Source organism: Myotis yumanensis, unplaced genomic scaffold, assembly GCF_028538775.1.
Source record: "Myotis yumanensis isolate MYYU_CA2020_CCGP unplaced genomic scaffold, mMyoYum1.0.hap1 SCAF_9, whole genome shotgun sequence".
Lineage (NCBI taxonomy): Eukaryota > Metazoa > Chordata > Mammalia > Chiroptera > Vespertilionidae > Myotis > Myotis yumanensis.
The window spans coordinates 70,672,389-70,695,248 of record NW_027223760.1 but is presented as its reverse complement, the minus strand read 5'-3'; the positions used below and the strand labels follow the sequence as shown (position 1 = coordinate 70,695,248).

At 36.8% G+C, this 22,860-nt stretch overlaps 1 protein-coding gene across 6 annotated transcripts in view; it reads left to right on the top strand.

Annotated features, from left to right (window-relative positions):
• Positions 1 to 22,860, top strand: part of ORC5 (origin recognition complex subunit 5) — a 161,227-nt gene that overhangs the window by 47,661 nt on the left and 90,706 nt on the right. For 2 of the 6 annotated variants that reach the window (XR_011472684.1, XR_011472683.1), the window contains exons 13-14: positions 10,923 to 11,035; positions 19,942 to 22,109. Coding sequence is in view for 4 of the 6 variants with exons in the window: in XM_070424602.1 (XP_070280703.1) it covers positions 10,923 to 11,035; positions 19,942 to 19,987 (159 nt within the window). In the remaining 2 variants the exon portion in view is untranslated. Of the gene's footprint in view, positions 1 to 10,922; positions 11,036 to 19,941; positions 22,287 to 22,860 lie in introns of those variants that run through there. The other 4 variants (XM_070424602.1, XM_070424604.1, XM_070424603.1 and 1 more) reach the window with 2 other exon arrangements.

Below are 22,860 nucleotides of genomic sequence, written 5' to 3'. Positions count from 1 at the left end.
GGAGAAATTATCTCAGTACCTTCTCTTTTGTTTTTACTCCATTTAGTTGGTCAACAAATCCAATCTATTTTTCCTCCTAAATACAAATGTCTCTTGATCTTTTTCCACCCCCACTGCCAAATGCCTTAAATTCATAACTTCATTATTTCTGAGGCCAAGCATGTCAAACTCATGGCCGGTGAGCTGCCTGCTTCGTTTATTTTATTTTATTTTAATATATTTTTATTGATATCAGAGAGGAAGGGAGAGGGGAAAGAGAGATAGAAACATCAATGATGAGAGAGAATCATTGATCTGCTGCCTCTCACACACCCACCACTGGAGGTTGAGCCTGCAACCCAGGCATGCGCCCTTGACTGGAATCAAACCCAGGACCCTTTAGTCCACAGGCTGACGCTTTATCCACTGATGCTCTGTCTATTCAAACCAGTCAGGGCTGCTTCGTTTATTTAAACAAGGCATGAGGCCTAATGGCCGCGAGTTTGACATGCTTGTCGCGCCCTTAACTGGTTTTCTTGTCAACAGATAACTTTCAAATTCATCTTCCATACAGTTATCAGTATAAATCATTTTTAAAAAGTTGGTCTCATTTTCTGCTTATACTTTTTAAATGAATTACATTATCTATAAAAGCAAGTCTACATTCCATAACATTTCTTGTGAGGTTCTTTACAAACTGGCCCCATTTTCTACCACTTCCTCCATTCACCCTGTGCACCATTCACAATAAGCTGTTCCCTAGAAGCATACCAATTTTTCTTTTGTATCGATACATGTGTTGTTTCTCTATCACTGTTGTGCTCTCTTTTATGCTTCTTGGTTTATCCCCCAAATGTCATTTTTCAATGAATTCACATTTGCTTCCCTTCTTCTTGGTTATTCCCTTCTCTGTAATCAGATAATTGCATTTATACGTATCACTAGCATAGCTCTCATGTTGTGTTGTTATCATTTTATTGTGTGTTTGTCTCCCCAGTACCTTGAACTCTGAGGGCAAAAACCTTGTCCTTTCATTTTTGTGATTCAGGCACAGTGCCTTAAACATAGGATTCACTCAATGAATTTCTATTCCCTTACCCATGCAGTTATGGTCTCTCTGGATACTAGATAGAGGTTTGCAGTCATTTTTGTACCACAAGGTTCTAGAGAGGAGAGGAGCTATCTTTAGGTCTTCTTTGTATAAATACACATTTCACTTTTTGTCTATCTGAGTATATTTGGAGACTACCAATCCACTTCCTGCCTTTTTTTGGGAAATAGAAATTTCTAGAGATGATGATTTTAAGTTGAATAGCTTTGACGGTATTAGCCTCTCTTCCATTGCTGCACTCATTACCTCCTTGTGTGTGTAAACAGGTCCGTTGAACTTGCTTGTTATATGCCACATGCTCACGAACTATCACATCGCATGAAATCAGATCAAATGTAGTGCTTGTTGGGTGTGTGAACCTCATACACTGACATACCACTTGTTAAGCTTTTTTATTTAAATAATTTTATATGTTTCAGATTGTAAAGCTTCTCCAGGGCAAGCAGGATAGGCTGTTTCATGAATCAGTTAACATATATACCAGCCTGTGAAAGTATAAAAATAATGAGCATGTTAAAAATTAATTACAGTTGTAAATTGATTTTCTTTTGTTGGCAGAAAGAACGTAGTGTATTAGCCTGGGAACAGGTTCACACTGTTTTAACATTAAGCACTTCCAGCTGAAGCTTGTTAGTGACTGCCTCTCAGATTAAGGGGAAAAAATCCTCACCATGGTACATGAACTCCTATTGTTAGGACATAAATAATCAGCTCATCCCCCACATGGATGAGAACAAAGAACATAATAGTACACAGAACAAAGATTAAGCAAATATTGCCAACCCCATTTAAGAGGTAAATTAAAAATACCATGTCATGCCTTAGGAGCTAGTCAGGGGAAAATACTTTGGCTTTGAATTAGATTGATTATTTTAAGTTAAAGTAAAATGAAATCTTTTAGTTAGTGTCAGTATGCTGGTAATATTGAAGACTAGGGAAATATATTCTCTTGATAACAAGATGCTTCAGATTTTGTGGAGTTTATTTTCAAACCAAGAACTAAAAACTAGAATTTCTATTTTGAGGGAAAACGCCAGTGGAAGCATAACTAAACTTTAGAGGTGAAGTCACTGACTTTTAGTACAGCTTTTATAAAGCACAAAAAACTTCATTCGGATTTTCCTAGCACAAACTCTAAATCCTGACTTTGAAAAAGAAAATCTACACTCTGATCTACTTTTTTATTTATTTGAGTTTCATTCATTTGAACTTGAACTTGGCACAATAGACAAGAAAGCAGCTGTGGAAAAGAGTATATATACCCTCTAAAATCTGAAAATTATTGGCAAAAGATTATATCTTCATAGGTAACAGAAACCAAGAAGGGCAGTAGTTTTTCCACAAAATCTTAAATTTATTTAAATAATTAAAATTATTCCAGTGTTTTAGGAATGACCTAAAGCAGTGTTTTTGCCTTTTAAAATGTTAATGTTTATCCTCAGTTTATTTAACTATTAATACATTGTATATGATTTATAGTCATGATTTTTTTTTGCAAATGACCTTTAATCTACAAATGCATAAGAAGTTTTGCATTGGGAGGCCATTTTCAGTGTTGTCTAATTTCAGATTTTAAAAAATCATGCCTTTGCCCCCCACCTCGAATTATTTATCTCTTAAAAGTTAAACCTTAAAAACAGTAATTTTATGTGTAATATAAAATATAACCTGATTTATGAAGTTAATCAATCTTTAGGTTAATAAATTCCACATTAATATTTTACTTTGGTGACATCAGACTCATCACATCTGATAATTTTGTTCACAAGATTGTCCCTGGGCAGGACATTTGCCTATATTGCAATACTTCTTTATCCTTATTGCTGCAATTTTATTTAATTTTTTTTCTCTATCTTCTTTGCTGCTGGACTTCTAACCTCCAGCATATTCATGATACCCCCTTTCAGTGTGGAATGTTTCCAGAGTTGTCATTTTACTCACTTCTTCCATAAAGCTTTCTTTAGTCTCTCCCAACTCTTCCTTGAGTGCTGCAGCTCCCTGTTGGGGGTATTGTGAGGAATATGGGCTTTGATTTCAAATTGTATTTAAATCCAGAGCTGCTGTTAGCTCAGTGACCATGAATATTTACTAACCTCTCTGAAGTTGTTGCATCATCTGGAAAAAGAGGTTTATTTTTATAGTACCTAACTCACGGCAGGGTTGTTATGAGGATTGAAGAAATTACAGGTGATGATGCTTGAACAATGCAGGGGTTAGGAGCATGGATCCTCACACAAATACACCCGAGCTTCTCTCCCCCCCCCCCCCCCCCATTAAAACGCATATAACTTGACTCCTCAAAACTTAGCTACTAATAGCCTACTGTTGACTGGAAGCCTTACTGATACCATAAACAGTTGATAACACATTTTGTGTGCTATATGTATTATATACTATATTACAAGAAAGTAAGAGAAAAGAAAATGTTTAGAAAATCATAAGGAAGAGAAAATACATGTATAGTATTGTACGTATTTACTGAAAAAGATTTGCATATAAGTGGACCTGCGCAATTCAAACTCATGTTCTAGGGTCAACTAACATGCCTACTAGCAAATGTCTATATCTATGATCTATAGCTAGAGCTCTATCAACGTCTATATCTGCTCTGTAGAGCCTGGATAAAATGATAAGTTCCAGTCTCTATACCACTAATGTAACATATCTCTATATCACTGATATTAACTAGTTCCCATAGCTCTTTACTCCCTCTCTCAAATTTTGTCCATATCCTCTGCAAGAACCTGAGGGAAGGAGTGAATACCAGATTACATATGTGTCATCCTCCTGAATTTTGAAGGGCAGTAGAAGAAAAGATAAAAGCACTGACAAAAGTCTTCATTCCAATAGTTAATTGTCTTGGCAGACCACCTTTGATATTTATCACCACCCAAAAGGAGGTATTATTTTGGCTAAAGATTTTTAACATTCTGAAGATTAAGACTTTAATTTAAAATTTGTTGTTACAACTGCAAAATGTTTTCTCGTAGACCTCTAACGTGGTGAATGTGCTATATTTTTCATGGGGACTTTTGGATTAAATACTTTTGAAGCATCTGTTTAAGTGTGCCTCAACCTATTTATTTGGGGTGACTGACTAGGGACTGATAATGTCATTCATCCTTTTATGATGTGTGTTTTCTCATCCGTAAAATGAGGCATTGATTTTCAGTCCTGGTAGGCTAGCTCTGAATTTTTTGTAATAATTTTTACATTGGAACATTGTAGTTTTTAATAAATGAGTGCAGTTTGTTTCTATAGCCCATAAACAAAAATAAAACTTTCACCACTTAAAAATAAAAAGTAGCATCTGGGATTCTATTTATATAATAGTTTTGCTATAATTCTATTCTATTCTATAGATGTAATAAGCTGTACAAGGTACATGTTTGTAGCAACCTTTTGGACTCAACATGAAACAGCAGCTACAAATCCCTCTTGTAGCTGAACCATAAATCAGAAGTAATCGTCTGACTTTTCAATAAGAAAATCTGTAAAATCTATAAACTTTTAAAAACCCATATCACCTCACCCCAGTAGCATATCAATAGGAAATAATTCTCTAATAATAATTATCTAATTTGCCTGCTTTAAGCAATATTTTATCAAGTACTTTCTTTAAAATTCCTGTAAATAAGGGTAAAAAATGTTTTTATTTCTATAAGTAGATTTTTGTAACTTCATAGTTACTTAAACATTTTAAGATAAAATTTATTCTGGCAGTTTATAAGGTCTTTCTGAAAGTGCTGTGTATTTTATCAGTTTATTTCTTTTTATTGAGGTATAATTGACATAGCATTGTTAGTTTCAAGTGTGTAACATAACAATTCCAGATTTTTTATATTGTGAAATGATCATTTCAGTAAGTCTGGTTAACCTCCATAACCATATATAGTTACAAATTTTTTCTTGTGTATTTATTTTTTAACTAAACATTTTTGGGGTAGTTGTAAATTCACATGCAATTTTAAGAAATATATGGGCTATCTCTTCCTATGTGCCCTTTACTCAATTTTCCCCAATAGTAACATCTTGCAAAACTGTAGTACAATATCACAACCGGGAAATCAGAGTTTATACAATCCATAGATCTTATTCAAATTTCCTACTTTTACATGTATTCATTTGTGTTTGTGCGTATTCGGTTATGTGAAAGTTTAGTCCATGTGTAAGTTTGTATATTTCCCACCAGTCATGATACAGACCAGTGCCATCATCTCCAGGACCCCTTCTTTGATAACCATACCCACTTTCCTCCTGCCCCTTCCTCAATCCCTGGCAGCCATTAATCACCACTTTAAAATTTTGTCATTTCAAGAATTCATATAAGTAGAATTATATAGTAAGTAAAATTTGAGGTTGATGTTTTCTCAGTATAATTAAGTCCTTGAGATTCAGCCAAATTATTGTGTATGCTAATAGTTTATTATTTTTTATTGCTGAGTAAGTATTCATAATATGAACGTAACACAGTTTGTTTAACCTTTCACCCATTGAAGGACATCTGGGTTCTTTTCTGTTTTTTGGCTATTACAAATAAAGCTACTGTGAAGATTCAGGTACAGATTTTTGTGTGAACATGCACTTCTTTGGGATAAATGCTCGAGGGTAATATGGCAATTGCATGTTTAGTTTTATAAGTGGTATCAATATTTTAGCACTTTCAGTAAAGTATGGTAACCTTACTTCCATTTAGATTCCTTTACTTTTACACTTTTTAAATGTCATTGTCTTTGAGTATCAGGAAGTGGTATAATTTTTAATCAAATATGATTTAGAAAAATTATGAGGAGATAGTCTATTTGATTTATCTATATTTCTACTCTTCCCACCAATCTGACTTCATTGTTAATGCTTAAGGTTCTTTTATCATTTCCTTTTTGTTTGAAGAACTTTCTTTAGGTAAGTCTGCTAGTGACAAATTATTTTTTTCTCACTTGACAATTGTTTTTCTCTACATTATTCATAAAGGATAGTTTTTTGAAAAGCAGAATTCACAATTTCCATTTCTTTTTGACACTGTTCCTGTTCAGTCCAGGGGAAGAATAAACTTCCCCGGATAGCTTTCTTTTCTGGATTGGGGATCAGAGGATACAGAGTCCCGGCTATCTTCTGCTGTTGGGTGGGGAGTCGGAATATTCCTTGCCCCTATATTGTTCATCCAGTTTTGCATCCCTGTGCAGTTTACCTTCCTCTTTCTACCTTGTGCAGTCCTCCTTGGGTTGTCTCTTACGTTCGTTCCGGGGTTTATAGTTGTCCTTAGCAGGGAGGAACAATAAATATGAATCTATGTCATCTTGTCTGGAGAAAAAGTTCTGTGTTTTTTTATTCTTTCTAAACATTCTGTTTAGGTTTACTGTTAGCATTTTTTGATGAAGTATCTTCGCAGTGGTCGGCAAACTGCGGCTCGGCCAACCGCGGCTCACAAGCCACACGCGGCTCTTTGGCCCTTTGAGTGTGGCTCTTCCACAAAATACCGGCTCCTGCGCATGGGCCACGAAGTTTCAATCGCACTGTACGTGTGCGCCCACACGTGGTATTTTGTGGAAGAGCCACACTCAAGGGGCCAAAGAGCCGCATGTGGCTCGCGAGCCGCAGTTTGCGGACCACGGTTCTAGGGTAATTCAAAGCTCAATTGCATGAGAAGCCTTCTGTAACTTAGTGCCAAAGAAGATTTCAGCATATTCAAAAATATATTTTACCATTATTTAGAGAATTTTTCTTCAACAAAATTGTTAGTCTAAGACATTAATTTTATGGCTATAAAATATTTCAATTTAGTATGTATAAGCCATGGACACAGACAATAGTATGGTGAAGGCCTGGGGAGGGGGCGGGAGCAGGGTGGAGGGAGGGTAATGGGAAAAGGAGACATCTGTAATACTTGAAACAATAAAGATAAATTTAAAAATATGTATTTCAATTTATTCTTTGCTGGAACTAGAGCCTTACTCTAAATCACTTTCTGCACTTGGGACCCTAACAACAGGAATGGCTACTGCAGCAGATGGGAAAGACTCTGGTCCCATCTCCACATTATACATGCACATGCATGTATACAAAACCGAGACACCACTATGAATCTGGGCCATGAATACCTTCACTGGCTGAGACTTCTGTCATATGCCCACTGACCATATCAAGCTATTTAGGTACTAATGCCAGTATGGAGATATGACTTCATCATTTTGTCATGAACATTTAAATTTGGGCAAGGAAATAAATCAGTATTTTCTGTGATCCTATTCATCTTGGAATGCACAGTACCTAGAGCAAGTCCTCAAGAGTTTAATGAATATGCAATTGCAAAAAAAATAATTTTAAGAATAGAATAATGGAGGAGATGGATATTCTTGAACTTCTACATGCATAGAAATAATTTTCCCAAAGTTGTATATATTTTTCCAGAACTTCTTATTTAGGTATAAATTAATATGTCAGATTCACAGTGTTGGTGCATAAGTAAATCTTTGTACTTGATTTTTTTCAGTTTTTCTCTAGCAATATTTTAATAAACTGGCAAAGTACTTTTAAATTGTTGGTACATTTGTACAGTGCATTGTGGAATGTTCTCCTAAACTTTGTATTTTGTTTTTGTGTTCATATGGTAAAGTCAAGGAATAACAAAACAAATCTTTGAAATTGGTATTTTTTTAATGTGAAAAATCAAATCCTAATTTACTCCATATTGGCTTAAATTTTTTTTGTACTAGCTTTTCCTAGATCAGATCCCTCCCCCCCAAATTGAGCAATTATCTTCATATTTTGGAAATGCCTTTTGACTGCTACATCTTGAAATGATACTGTATTTTTTGCACAATTTACATGATTAATTTATCCATGAAATCCTGGTAGAACTGAGTGACTTTAAGGAACTCTCTGGTTCAACTTACTGCCTTTGGAAATTTGTTGTAACTAATGTGGTAAAAGTAATATAATACTGTAAGGTACCTGAAAATATTCTTGAAATTTTAACTCAAGGGCAGATTTTGTGCTTTTGAAAAGTATGAAAGTAGAGTAATTTAGTATATTATTCAAGTTAAAGAATTGATCAAATATATGAGGGTATTTGAAACACAGGAAAGTAGAAGTTATTATACTATCCTATATAGTAAAAGCATAATATGCAAATTGACCAAACGGCTGAACAGCAGAATAACAACAACCATCTGGACGGCCATCCGGGACCATACTATGACACCCACTGGCACCAGGCCAGCCAAGGCAGGTGCAATCCGATTGGTTGGGAGCCCAGCCATCACCCCATGATTGCCCCGCGGAGGGAGGCCCAGGCAAACGGCTGGCAGGGCGATCAATCGGGGGGCTCCATGATCACCCTGTAGAGGGAGGCCCAGGCCACCAACCAGTGGTCTGCAACAGGTGGGCAGGGCCTTCCTCTGCAAGGGAAGCCCCAGTCCCGGGTGCTGGCAGCCAGAGGGAAGCCCAGGTCCTGGGTGCCAGCAGCCAGAGGGAAGCCTGGGTCCCGGGTGCAGGCAGCTGGGGGAAGGAAGGCCTACTCTTGCACAAATTTCGTGCATTGGGCCTCTAGTTATAAATAAATGCCATTGGCAAAGTAAAAGGTGATCAGTGATTTCTTTTATATTAAAAGAAAAAGAACTAAAGAAACCTGCCATCCTATGTAATAAAAGGGTAATATGCAGATTGTCTCCTCCACTGGGAGTTCAACCAGAGTTTGTCCGGGAGGTGGGGCCAGCCCACCAACCGTCCAGGGCCCCTTCCTCTGGCCAGCCTGGCCCAATCAACCCCGGGGCCAACTGGAACCCACTTGTGCACGAATTTGTGCACCGGGCCTCTAGTTAATAAAGGGAGCCCTACCTGGTTTGGCTCAGTGGGTAGAGCATTGGTCTGTGGACTGAAAGGTCCCAGGCACATGCCTGGGTTGTGGGCTTGACCCCCAGTAGGGGTGTGCAGGAGGCAGCTGATCAATGGTTCTTTCTCATCATTGATGTTTCTATCTTTCCCTCTACCTCTCTGAAATCAATAAAAATATATTTTAAAATAATAATAAAGGGAGATTAATGTATGAGTTTCAAATGACTATTGCTAACCTACTTTATTTAGCAAATGGATTGAAGTTAATGAATATATTTTGCCATAGTAGACTATTAAACTCTCTTCTGTATCTCTTACTTGTTACAATTTCAGGCCTACTTTTATCATGATTCCTACCTGTTTCTAAACTGGGAGGGATACGAGGTTGTCTTGACTTTCAGCAATACTTTCTTACCCCAAAGACGCCAATATCCCTTGGCTCCCCATTCTGTTCTGTCTCATCCCTTCATACTAACGGTCTCAAGCAACTCATATTGTAAGAGATATGAGCTCAGGGCCTTTCTTTAAACCCCTTTTAAAATCTGTTTTAATATCTCTTCATTTTTCTTTTTGTTAGTATTTGATGTGTCTATTCTGTCCTTTGACTTTTAACCTTCTTATAGTCTTCTGTTCTAGATGTATCCCTTCTAAGCAGTATATAGTTGGGTTTATTTTTTCAATCAATCCATCTTCTTCTTTTATTTGTAGTTTTTAGTTAGTTTACTTATAATTACTATTGTAATTTTGTTTATATTATCTTGTTTTATACTTTTTATTTGTCCTACCTGTTTTTATTTTCTTTTAATTTTCTTCAGATTGGTAATTTTTATAATTTAGTTTTCCCCCACTCTACTAATTTAGATGTACATACTCTTGTTTCTACTCTTACTTGCTACGTAAAAAAATTATAATATAAATGCATATTCATACTTGAATTACCAAAGTTGAAAGTTAATGAATACTTCTATTTTTCTCTCAGATGCCACAAGACCTTAGAACATTTCTATTTTACTTTCTCCACTTCTAATTTATATATTACTGGTATTGTGTATTTATCCTGTTTTTACTTATTTTTTAGAGAGAGGGGAAAGGAGAGGTATTGAGAGAAAGAGACATCGATGAGAGAGAAACATAGATCAGCTGCCTCTTGCACACCCCTTACTTGGGGATTGAGCCCGAAACCTGGGCATAGTGCCCTGACCAGTAATCAAACTGGTGACCTCTTGGTTCCTGGGTCGACACTCAGCCGCTGAGCCATACTGGCCGGGCTATCCTATTTTTAAACCAATAATACATTATTATTGTTATTAGCTATACAGGAAAATTTATTTAGATATACCATCATATATACTACTTTATTTATTCTTCATTCCTTACATCTCAGACCTTCTAAGTGGGATCTCTTTCTCTTGAAGGTACAGTTTAGGAATTTCCTTGAGTAGGGATCTTGTGATAGCAAACCTTTGGTTGTTTTTAGTTTGGGGTAATCCTTCTGGTATTTTCCTGACTATTTAATTGGTGATCAGTTTTTAAAGCAAGACTAAGCCCAGGTCGGAAGGATGTATTTCTTATTGCTTGTCTAACCAGCTACCCAACTCTGAAAAAGATCCATATCTACATAACTTGATTCTCAAGGGAGTGTACATTTGATATTCTGAGGTATTTAGAAACTCCATAAAATTCTTAAGTAGAGAGAAGGAATGTGATTTTTTTTTGTAGTTTTTTTAAAGGTTAACAGCTGTATATGACTTATTAATGGAACAAAGCTGTCTCTCATGGAATCCTTAGTGATTGACTGTTAGTTTGGTTAACTAGGACATTAAGCATATCTACAGATTTGTGTATACTAGTATACATTTCAAAGTAGTAGCATTCTTTGTACATATTCTTGTAAATTCAGTTATATATTTTTTTCAAAGTAACTATAAAGTGTTTTAGAAATAACGACATGATGTACTCATTGCTACATTTTCTCATAAAAATGCTTTCTTACATTTAGATTACCTCTCTAGTGACCCTGCAGCTATTAACCCTGGTTGGCCATGATGACCAGCTTGATGGACCAAAATACAAATGCACAGTATCTCTAGACTTCATCAGAGCTATCGCTAGGTAAGCATAGAGTAATTGTGAACATAAAATGTCTTGAATTACGTAAATTATATACTAAATATAAAAATTAATGTAATGTCATTAGTCATTTAAGCAAGGAAAGATTATGTAAGTACCACGAATGATTAAGTTTCACTGTAGAATGAACCCTCTCATCAAATTTACAAATGGCATAAAATTGGGAGAATTAGCTAATATGTTGGATGGCAAAAATTAAGATTCTGAAAGACAACAGAATGGAAAAATGGTCCCATAGTAGCAAGGTCAGATTTAACGGACAGTTAACTACAAAAAAACTCTCCTATGTAATAAAACAAGATGGGAGAGACTTGGCTTAACTTCTGGGTATTTGAGCTGACTACATGGCTTTAAAAATCCTGGTGTCTCATTTAAGAGATGTAATAGGTCTGTCTACTCTGTGTTGCCTTAGGCAGGCCAAATCTGGTGTGCTGTGCTTGGAGTTTTAAGAGGGGCATTAACAAATGGGTATACGCTGAGGAGAGAGGGCAGGAGGACAGTGGTAAAATGAGGAGAACCATGTCTGGCTGAGGGATAGGGTGTGAGAAAAAACCTTATGAAGGATAGGGTAATCGTCTCAAGTATTTCAGGGGTTGTCATGTACAAAATGGATGGAATAATTCTGAGCAATCGTAGAGCATTAGAAGTTCTAGGAAAGAACTGTTTGTCGAAATGAGAGCTGTCTAAAAATGTACCGCGTTCTCACAAAGAGGTGTATTTGCTGTTAGGGAAAATGTTCCAGCCATTTTATATGAGTAAATTACTTCATCTCATGGTTGCAGCTGGATAACAACCTGTTAGGACTTGTAGTGGGAGGGGCAATGTGAATGTAGACTGGCATGTGGCAAAAGATAATCCATAAAACAGTGCTTCCCAGCCTTTTTGAATATGAAAATTTTATTTTAATATCCTTTTAAAATTAATCATGAGAATATGTACATTTATTTCAAATCAATAACACACAGACATGAAACATTATTTATTCAGGCTAAAAACAGTGCTTGACATTATGGATTTGCAGATCTCTAATGAATTGAAGTTCTGAAGTGTACAGGTTAGCAGCCTGTACTCTGAAGTCTCTTCTGAATTAAAAGATCTGTGATCATATGATGCAGGTATTAGAAATATTTTGATGGCATGTATACTCTAAAAAATAAAATAAGGTTTTTGAAATGTGTTGTTACAATAAAATTGGGCAAATTTTTACACAGAAGAAATTGAGGAAAATATTTTTTTGACTGTATTCAGTATGACCATAAGGCTATAACTTTCTTTTTCCAAACAATGATATTAATAATTCTATATCTAAGAGCCTATATCAAAGGCATAACTTTTGAATGCAGCATCTTTATTTCAGCAATTTTGTCATTGTTTTAAATGTGTTGGGTCATGCCCCAGCATAATGAACAGGACAGAGGTTTGTGAGTGCTCAGTATGGAGAATATGCAGTGAACCAAACTGAATTGGGCATTACTTAATCCACAGTGTCAGTGATGTTAGACCCATCCAGAGAAATGCACTTTCATTTTCCACTTCAGAAGGGAGCAGGAATTTTGCCAGAGAACTTGGCAACTCTGTAATTTGCTTTGTTACCTTTGTTTTCTTATTCTTCCTCACTTTCTATGGACAGTGTCCAAAGAGTAACTACCTCTGTCTTCCCACATCGGCACCCTTCCACTCTCCTAACATTCTGCCATAATGAAAACCTGATAATTACCTGGGGATGTTCCTTCCCCCAGAGTTCTCTGTAGTGGTAGCTATTTATTTCTCAAACCCCAACCAGGGCTGCAGGCACTTTTTTTTTTTTTTAATTTATTGTGTGTTTTTTTTTACAGTGAGGAAGGGAGAGGGGTAGAGAGTTAGAAATATCGATGAGCTGCCTCCTGCACACTCCCTACTGGGTATGTGCCTGCAACCATGGTACATGCCCTTGACCGGAATCGAACCTGGGGCCCTTGAGTCCACAGGCTGATGCTCTATCCACTGAGCCATCCTTTGTCCTTGTTGCCACTTCCAGATTGTTACTAACCCCAAATTCTTATAAAAATGTGGGCTTTTTTGAGACTCATACAATCTGGCTCTATTTCCCTCTTGTCCTATGGTTGATTATTATCAACAACCTCCCAACCATTCCACCTCATGTATTGAAGACAGGAGCACATGGTTCACAGACTTCTTTTCAACCTAGATTCTTGACTCTATTCAGACCACAGATTCTAACATCTGTATTCGCTTTGTTCAGCATTCACTGTGTTTCACAGAACAAATTAAGACCAGCAGTTGAGAACTCCTTCAGCTGCCTGCATTGGTGCCAATCTTCTTTCCTTCTTCAGCAGGGTGCGTCTCTTCTTCTCTGAGTGGATTCTTCCACTTCTGCTCTCCCTTTTTCCCCGGGACACAGGCTCTTTGTCCACTCTGGGGCATCTAACACTGTGGACTGCTCTCTTTCTTAAAACGGTCTTCTCTTACAGCCCATGGTTCCAGTCTCTTTATTCTTTGGCTGTTCGTTTGTTTGTTTGTTTTTTATAAGGCACATTTATTAGCTCATCCTATCCACCCTACCTTAAATGTGGCTGGTCCTTGAGGCTTGGCTCTTTTTTCATATCCTTTTTTCCTAGTCAGTTTTAGTATACTCATGACTTCAATACCATCTATAGATGAATAATTCCCTAATTGTCAAGGCCAGACGTTTCTTCTAATATTCCTTACCTTTATTGGATGTTTCCCAGTTACATTAATACATTTCCAAAACTGAACTCAGACATTCTAATCTCTGCTTCTGCCTGCCAACAAAAACGTAATGAACCAGCTTTCCTCCCATGTCCTTATTTCAGCGATCAGCACTGCAGTCTGCCATGTTGCACAGGCTGAAATCAGGGATTCTTGACATTGCTCTTTCTCTCTCTCACACTCTGCATATCCAAGCATTAGTCCTGCTGAGCCTAGAAGTCCCACCTACTGATCTCAAAGTCATTCACTTTTACCACTTGTACTGTTACTCTCTAGAGTCTAGACCAAGCCACCACCATCTCTTCTCTAGTAACCTCTTAATTAGTCTCCTATCTACTTTAATTTGTTGTCCACACTATAGCCAAAATGACCTTATTAAAATTTAATGTCACCCTCCTACTTAAGTCTTTAATAGTTTTACATAACTCTAAATAGGAATAAAAACAGAATCTTTGAAATAGCCTACAAGGTCCCAGTGATCTGGCCCTGGCTTTGTGCCCTGCCATGTCGAGCACACACGTCTTCTTTTTTAGGTATTTGTACTTCAATCTGTCTGGCTTTTTCAGTTCTTCATATTCACTTTGTGATCCCCATCTTTGCATATATGTGGCAAAGATGGGAATCCAACTCCTCCTCTCCTTTAGCTAATGGCTGAAGAAGCATCAAGAATACCATGACAACCATCCAACCTCCAGCCCCCACAGTTATACAGCTCCCATTGTCATGTTCTAATACTAATCATAATTTTAACTAATTAACTTAATGAGAATTCATCTTCAGTATAAGTACACAAAGCTCAAACAGAGACTGTGTTTGTGTCAACCCCCGCTTTACTTCAAACCCAGCACAATGCTTTAAACTTAGTATATGCTAAATATATAAATTTTGCATGTTTTCCTATAGTGATTAGCAATAAAACTTCAGATGAAAGGGGACAATTGTGGGCTTGTCTTTTGGGGCAGCAAGAAGGGAGCTAAAGAGGCAAAATCTCATTCCATATTCGAGGCCTGGTGGAGAAAAGAGATCCCAAGTATAGTTACCAAAGGAGAGGTAGGTAGGCCTATATCCAGACACCTGTGGAAGAGAACCAACAATTAGATCACAGGACACAACCTAAATGTCCAAAATAAGGGAATGGATTAGTAATTTATTGTAAATTCGTACTTAAAAAAACACTATGCAGTTATTAAAAATATTACTTTTCAAGGATAAAAACATGGAGTTAAATGGTTAAATATGAGCTGAAGTGGATAAAGCAGTTATTTATAAAGTATATACAAGGAAAACCTAAGGGAACAGAATGATGGTCAAAATTTTCAGTTGCTACCAAGAAATAAAGTGGAGTCTATCCAATTTAACAATACAGCAGTCATTTGTATCTTTATCAGGGAAACTTTCAGAAATACAGTGGGTGGATGTCAGATTATAGTGTATTTAAATAGTACTTATAAGAAAGTAGAAGCAGCAAATAGAGAGGATATCTTTATTTAACATTTATTGTGTTACAATCATTGTGCTAGGCTTTGGCTAGGCTTTGGGGATATAGCAACAAGTATAACAGATCTCTGTTCTATCCCTATGAGCTTATATTCTAGAATGTTTTGCCATAAAGAGGAAGAGAGAGGATTATTACCTATTAAAGGTATTGTGAGAGGGTCATTATTTTTTAAAGATTTGAGCATATTTAGATGGTGATGGGAAAGGACTGCTAAGGAAGGAAAGCTAATACACATCAAAGAGAGATTAATTTAAAGCATCATAAAGTCCTTGGAATGGTATATAAGCATGGGGTTTAGGAAGAAATAGCCTTAGCTGAGGAGGAGAATCCTTTTGCATTAAAACAAGAGGAAAAGTGTATTCAGATAGAGTTGAGCGTCGCGCTTTGGTAGTAAGAAGTTGAGGGAATTCTGATCTGAGGTTCCTATTTTACCTGTAAAGGAAGGGGGGAAATTCAGACTAAATCCGGAAGTGGTAGCAGTTTGAGAGGAAGATAGATATTTCGAATAGCTGCTGTGGGGAATGGAAAGAAAGTGCTGACAAGGAAAGCAACTTGCTGAGAGCGTGGAGGCCCCAGTTGCGGTTCCTGACCTTGAATTTACAGTGGCACTGATCTGTGAGACTTGTGATCTTCTCCAACAGCTTCCAGAAATATGCTGGGTACTGGGACAGCAAAAGAATATAATTGAAATCACATAAGATTGGGGTTTTGCCAGGTGAATTCAGCGAGTGCTAGCTAGTGAACACTTGAAGTGGCAAACCGTGGAGTCTACGCTAGGAGAGGGAGGGAGGAAGAAAGTAAAGCTACTAGCGGGCTAAGTGCCTGGCACATAGATACTCAGTATTTGTTGATCAGGAGAAAATAAAGGGGTTTATGAACTGGTTTTCTGATAGGTGTTCCAGAGAGCTTAAAGGAAGAGTTTGGAGATCAGAGGGTAGAACGTACAAATATGTTTTTAGAGAAGAACATCTCAGTTTGATCATGGATCCTAGAAGACCATTGAAGGTTAAGAAAGACAAGTGTGCAGTGCAGTCACTAAGGCTCATGTAGATCTTGGGATGGAAAGGTAGTCTAAACTGGATGCTACATTATTCATTGAGTAAGAATGGTGATAAAGGGGCTGGCAGTGGTTCTCAACCTTCCTAATGCCGAAACCCTTTAATACAGTTCCTCATGTTGTGGTGACCCCCAACCATAAAATTATTTTTGTTGCTACTTCATAACTGTAATTTTGCTACTGTTATGAATCGTAATGTAAATATCTGATATGCAGGATGTATTTTCATTGTTCGCGACCCACAGGTTGAGAACCGCTGGGCTAGAGGCTAGTGAATGGAATGGTCTGAGTCTCAGAGAAGTAGAGCTTTTTTGCACAAGGACTTAACCCCACCTAACAGGACTACCTGGGGTGCAGGAGAGAGTCTAAACCTCATTGGGAAGAGCTAAAGAAAAGGGTTGGTTCTCATGAGGAGCCAAAGTTTAGCTAGCCCAGAAGAGGAAAAAAAAAAAAATCCATGGAAGAGATAGAGGTCATAGAGAACTTTATTGACCATGGAACAGTGGAAAGATTTGGACAGAGAAGCAATAAGAGACTGGTCCTAGAAAGGGAGCCCAGGATACAGAGGTAGAGTATGGGGGAAGATAGATGACTGAGAAACTTTAATTAAATATTGTCCTTGGACTGTTCCTAATATGAACGATAGTTCTAGGTTTCCAGTTTGTTTTTCCTCCATAGTCAGTGTGAAGGCACAACAAGATAACTTAAGATTACAAATTGAAGTTGTACAGTTGCAAAGTGTCAGAAGAACCAAACTAGAAAAGAATTGAACTGCCCACCAAAGTAAAAGGAAATAAAATAGCACCCCATTAGAAAGAAGTATTTTGGTGTTACAAAAGTATCAACAAAATGAAATGAAAGGATAAAGGCTAAATTAAATCCATAGCTGTATACCATGTAATTAACTTGTATTAAAATATTGCAAATTCTGATTTAAGAATTACTCCTAGGCAAATTGTCACCAACACTGTTTGTGTTTATCCTGTTTCCTTTTAGATGCTTACTTTGGAAAATAATTAATTTGGATTTTATGAAAGAATCTCCTATAGTATATAAAAATTATCCCAAAATCTTAAAAATGTCTTTATATGAATCTAATTTACATCTGAAACCATGAAAAACGAGAGAAAGTACTTGCAGAGTACATAACTCCCTTTGTAAGTTAAAACTTTCTTTAGGCCAGCTGGTGAGGCTCTGTGGTTGAGCGGTGACCTTGAACAGCACATGCCAGGGTTGTGGGCCCAATCCCCAGTAGGGGGCATGCAGGAGGCAGCCGATCAATGATTCTCATCATTGATGTTTCTATCTCACCCTCTCTTCCTCTCTGAAATCACTATAAATATATTTTTAAAAAGCAAACAAACTTTCTTTAATGTGAATTGTTTGTCTCCAAGTCCTTAAAGCACAAAGTTATCTTTGGAATATGTTACATAATTTTCGATGTTGCCCTTGTGGCTATTCTATCAAATTCTTCCATGTCTTAGAATAATATATGTGGGGATCAGTTGCCAAGTCATCTGTTTATATTGGGGGATGGTGGGACGATAGAGACAAGGTAGTCATACATTTTGAGCAGCAAATGTTTTTTAAAGGAATGATCTTACATATCCTTTTCCTGATTAATTTAGTTTTTAATAAAAAGTTTTTAACTGTATTATTCAATTTGCTTGAATACTTCCCAGTGGCAAAGCAGAGTAGAATATAATGCAGCCTTTATAAATGAATACATTTAAATGCTTAGTATTTTTAAATCAGTTCATTCATTCTATTAAAGAAAATTTTATTGCACAAACTGTGCTATAGTTACACAAGGAGATTACTAAGTAAAATAAGGAGTCCTACCAGTAACAAATATTTTAATTTGTTTATGTTCTCTTCTAGTTTTAGTCCATTATACAAACAATTATCCTTAGCTGTCACAGCATAGTACAGTTCTCTGTTCTCCTTTCCCCTCGTAATGTCGGTATCTCTTCATATTGATTATTTTGTATGGCTATGTAATATTCTATCAAATGTCTTCTAATCCCATAGTATTGGAAGTTAAATTATTTTAATCTTTAGCTTCTTCTAAACTTTCTTTTTCACCCAATGCCAAAGAAAAATGACACTAAAACAGCAGTAAGTTTACCTTATCATTTAAGGTTTATACCTGTAAGACCCAGTCATTATGGGGAAAGGTGCTTGAGAGATGTACAAATTTCACTCCCCTTTTTACCTGTGGTTAAAAATAGCTACTATGCTTTCTTCTAAGATCCTCTGAAACACATCTTTTCAACCAATACCATGATTTAAAAAAAAAAGTGATTTGTTAGTGGTACCTTGTTGCTAGTAATTTTGACATTTTGATGGAGCTAGGGGTTGGAGGTGTTCTAGAACTGAATGAAAGAAAAACACATAAAACTAAAATAGCTTTTATGATATATAACTATATCTTTTGTGTTTTTATGCCTGAGATAAGATTTTAAAAATTTTAGTACCTATTTTTAGTTGTTTTATTACTGCTAGTTAGAATAAAATTGTTTTGGCAGTGTTTTTATGCATTTGGAAAGGTTAAGTATTCTTCAGAGAGGCACAGTTGTAATAAGACAATTAAGGTATTTTTCAGTCCACCATTAGGTACCACAATATCCATAGAATCTCATTTCAGCTATTTTTAAATGTGTTTTCATAAGCAGTATCTATAATTCCGCATTCCAAATTTTTAAAAATATTTGATATGTCAGTCATTTGCTTAGAAACATTTTTAGAAAGTATATTATAAAATGATAGACAAAAACATTAATTGGTGATTTAATAAATAAGAGCATGCAATTAGTGAATCTTTAGAAGGCTATTCTCACATGGATGGTTATTTTTGCAGAATTGAATACTTTAAGGCTTTAATTTTATACTTATTGCTAGATCATTATATCTAATTATTTTGACCATTTATTCAAATAATAAACCTCTAAGTCTGAATATTTATAGTGAAGAATGAGTTTGGAGAAAGGAAAATAATTATATGTCTTTCTCTTTCTGCTATTTTATTCTGCCTGCTACCAGAGTACAAAAATATACACTCACATCGTCTGTTGTAGCGTATTCTTGGATCATACAAATTTAGTTACAATACACACACAGGTCAGCCAGTGTTAAAAGATTGAAAAGAATGAAAACTACAAATGAGGACAGATGAGCTATGCATTTTGTAATGATAAAACAGGTGTTTTGGAAGATAAACAGTATTCAAAAGCAAAGAAGATTTAAATACTTTTGCATCTCTAATTACTTTATTCTGGTTATTAGACAAAAAGCAAATAGCTTTCAAATGAAATCTAAACTTTCTGTAGTATAATTGAAATGCAGAATGAATAGTTCTAACTTCATTTCCTTTTTTTAGAAAAGCAAACTTTATGAGAAGGAAAATGAACTTTTTAAAGAGTCTCTTTTCCTAGTAACATTTTGAAAAACTAATGTCAATTTTTTCATGGTGCTTTTGACAGCACCATAGGATTATTCACCATCAGTTGTGAATTATTTTGCATGTACTTCCCAGAATCATACATGTAAAGCTGAGCAGTCTGGGGGTGAGGATGCTAACCTATTATCTGTTTTTGTTTATAGGACGGTGAACTTTGACATAATAAAATACTTGTATGATTTCTTGTGAAAACAAGCTTCAAAGCCATATGGACACTGTGACAATGACTAAGCCAAGCTGTGTTCATCCAACTACTTAGCTGGCCAGGGAGAGGAGTTCTTTGGCTCTACTGGATTTGTCCAGACAGGTGCTGGCCCAGCATGGAATCTGATGAAAATACTCTGATTGGTCTGGGTGGATGTGAGCAGAAGACTATTTTCCAGGGGCCCTGGAGTATTTGGAAGCAATGTGTTAATTATAAACAGCAGGGTTTGAGCACAATCTGTTCTGCTCTTAATGATGTTATCTTAACACTGAAATTGCCTGAAACCCATTTACTTAGGACTACATTTTGCTGTGAACCATCCCCTGCGCTTTGAAGGTGCCAGCAGCCCTTGTATATAAGCCCAGTCTTTCCACTTCCTCTCCACAGGAGCCTCTGCAGTTGCTTGCCAGAGCAGATTTTCCTAAGGCCACTGTTTTAAAAGATCATAGTTGCAAAATATAATAAATAGAGGCGTGCTTTTCTTAAAAAAAAAACAAGCTTGTACGTGCGTATCTTTCACCCTGCTTTTCTCAAAAGGCCAAGGCAGTTTGATCAGATCTAGGCCAACTTTCCATCTCTAAGCCTGCTTTACCTGGGGTGCTTGTATGAGGTTTATCTGGTCGTCCTTGCAATTAACCACCCAGCCTAGCTTTTTAAATACTCACAATAGTTTGCCTTTTTAATCATTGAACTTTAAAGTTCCACAATAAGTTTTTTTTCTGTTGCATCAATGAACCTTAGGGCTGACTTTTTTTCTGTTCATATTTTTAAAGAAGCTTTCTGTTAGCATTTGAATATTTGAAAATTGTTTTGTGCAGATTTAAAGTGCTTAATTGCAGAGCCTAGTTTAAATTTCAGTGGCATTTTACTCTCATTCCTTCCTTGGAGAAAAAGGCTCACAGTGAGCACTCCCAGATAAGGAAGCCTTTTTAAAATGTAGTGGTTATCTGACACTTTCTGAATCAAAGAAAAGAAGTAGTTGTCTACTTACATTTATTTAGTGGTAATGAATAGAGGGGGAAAAACTGGACTTCCTTTGTGTCTCCCTACATAAGACAGCAAGGGTAGACTTTCTTGCCCAAAAGATGACATCCACAATGAGTGATAGAGCACCCACACCCTGAGTCTCTTGTTCCCCAGAAGATGGTGAAATTTTGTGTTCCACAAGATGTTTAGAGAAGCCAGAATCAGGGCAAAGCCATGTGCATTGCAAATGCAGGCGTAGATTTCCTGCACATAGAAATCCATGTGTCATTAAAGTAGTGAGAAAAGAGTCAAGAAATAAAATGGAGTCATTATAGTCAAGCTGCTAAATTACTAAAATGAAGTAGGTTGAGGCAAGAGAAAATGATTGTATCCTTGCTTTAACCAGCCTGCGGACTTAAAATTTGAATTTTTTAGTAGTCTATCAGTGTCTTCTATATATATGTATATATAGCCTGTAGATCATTCTCTGAAGAACTTAGGAAAGAATGTTCATGTATCCAGACCACCTGACACCTATTATACAGATCACCTGACATCCATTATCCAGACCACCAGTCGAAGATTACCATCTCGGACCAATCCGGAGCTAAGAATACAGGACTGATTTTTTTTTTTCTTTCTCAAGAATATACTTTTTACTGTTAAGAGCTCTCAATTTTTCTCTTTTCTTTGGAACACTCTTGATATCGTTATAATTTAACCCAGTTATTAATTAACTGGAAAGGAAGAGAGGGAAGGCCGAATATTATATGCTTGCCCAGTAAAATCTAAAGGGGAGAGAGTGCTTGTCGGTCATACCTGGGAACAGAGCATTGGCAAGAGTAGGCATATAGGCATGGCCGCTGCAAGGGCCGGAAGATTTAATATTTAAACTCCTAAACAAAGAGGTTCCGTCTGGCTCTTGCTGCTGACGCCTGACTCCTGGCTTGCAGGGCTGTTAAAGCTCTGCACTTGCTCAGTGGCCTACAGCCTTGTGGACCCCACACATAGTGGACTGATGGACTGGAATTAGCCTAATGCTCTGCCAGACTCTCCACCATGGAAAGGAAACTCTGAACACTGGCTTTGTGTTTAGTTCTGCTGGATTCCGAGCTGCACCTCTTCCAGGACTGGATTAAGGTAAATGGGACTTTGGAAACCGTGGGATATATCTACATGCAAATAAAAATCACTTATTCTCCCGTGTGAGACTTAAAAATAATTTTTTTCAAGGTACCATAAAAACCCAACCCCCTACACCCAGTGGGGAAAGGGATCCTCCACTTCCACTGATAACACTCTGGCCATTACCTGGTAGTGTTTCCAATTTGCAAATCCTTAAATAAAATTTTGCCATTTTTAATTTTAGCAAAGTCAGATTCATTTATGCTTGGTTAACAGTTTGGGTAGCTGATTCCAGAAAGAGCAAGCAATGCCAATGGGAAAGTGTTCAGCCCTCGTAGTTTGCTATAAAGTGGTAGGTCTGCTGTGCAGACTTTTTGGATAGGCTGGGACTGGTCTCCATTTCAAGGGAAGGGCTAGAATATCAGGATGGGGGAGGGGCAGAGATTGTCAAATAGAGAACTAGGGAGGACAGAAAGGCAGTTTCTTGTGACTCTCCATGGCTTTTCCTCACTTTTGGCCACCTGTCCACTGCCTAGCACATTGCCTATCCCGTATGCCTCACACTGAGCTACACTGCAAAATACCTTGCTACCAGATTTCCTCTGCCCCTGACTAGGCCATCACTCAGAAGTTTGCTGTTTTGTAATTTACTTCTAATGGCTGCTAAATAACTCACTAATTTGATTAATTTATTTAAATGAAGACTAAAAGGACATAATACGGATATTAGCATTTTACAAGGGTCATCTGCAAATGAATTTCTCTA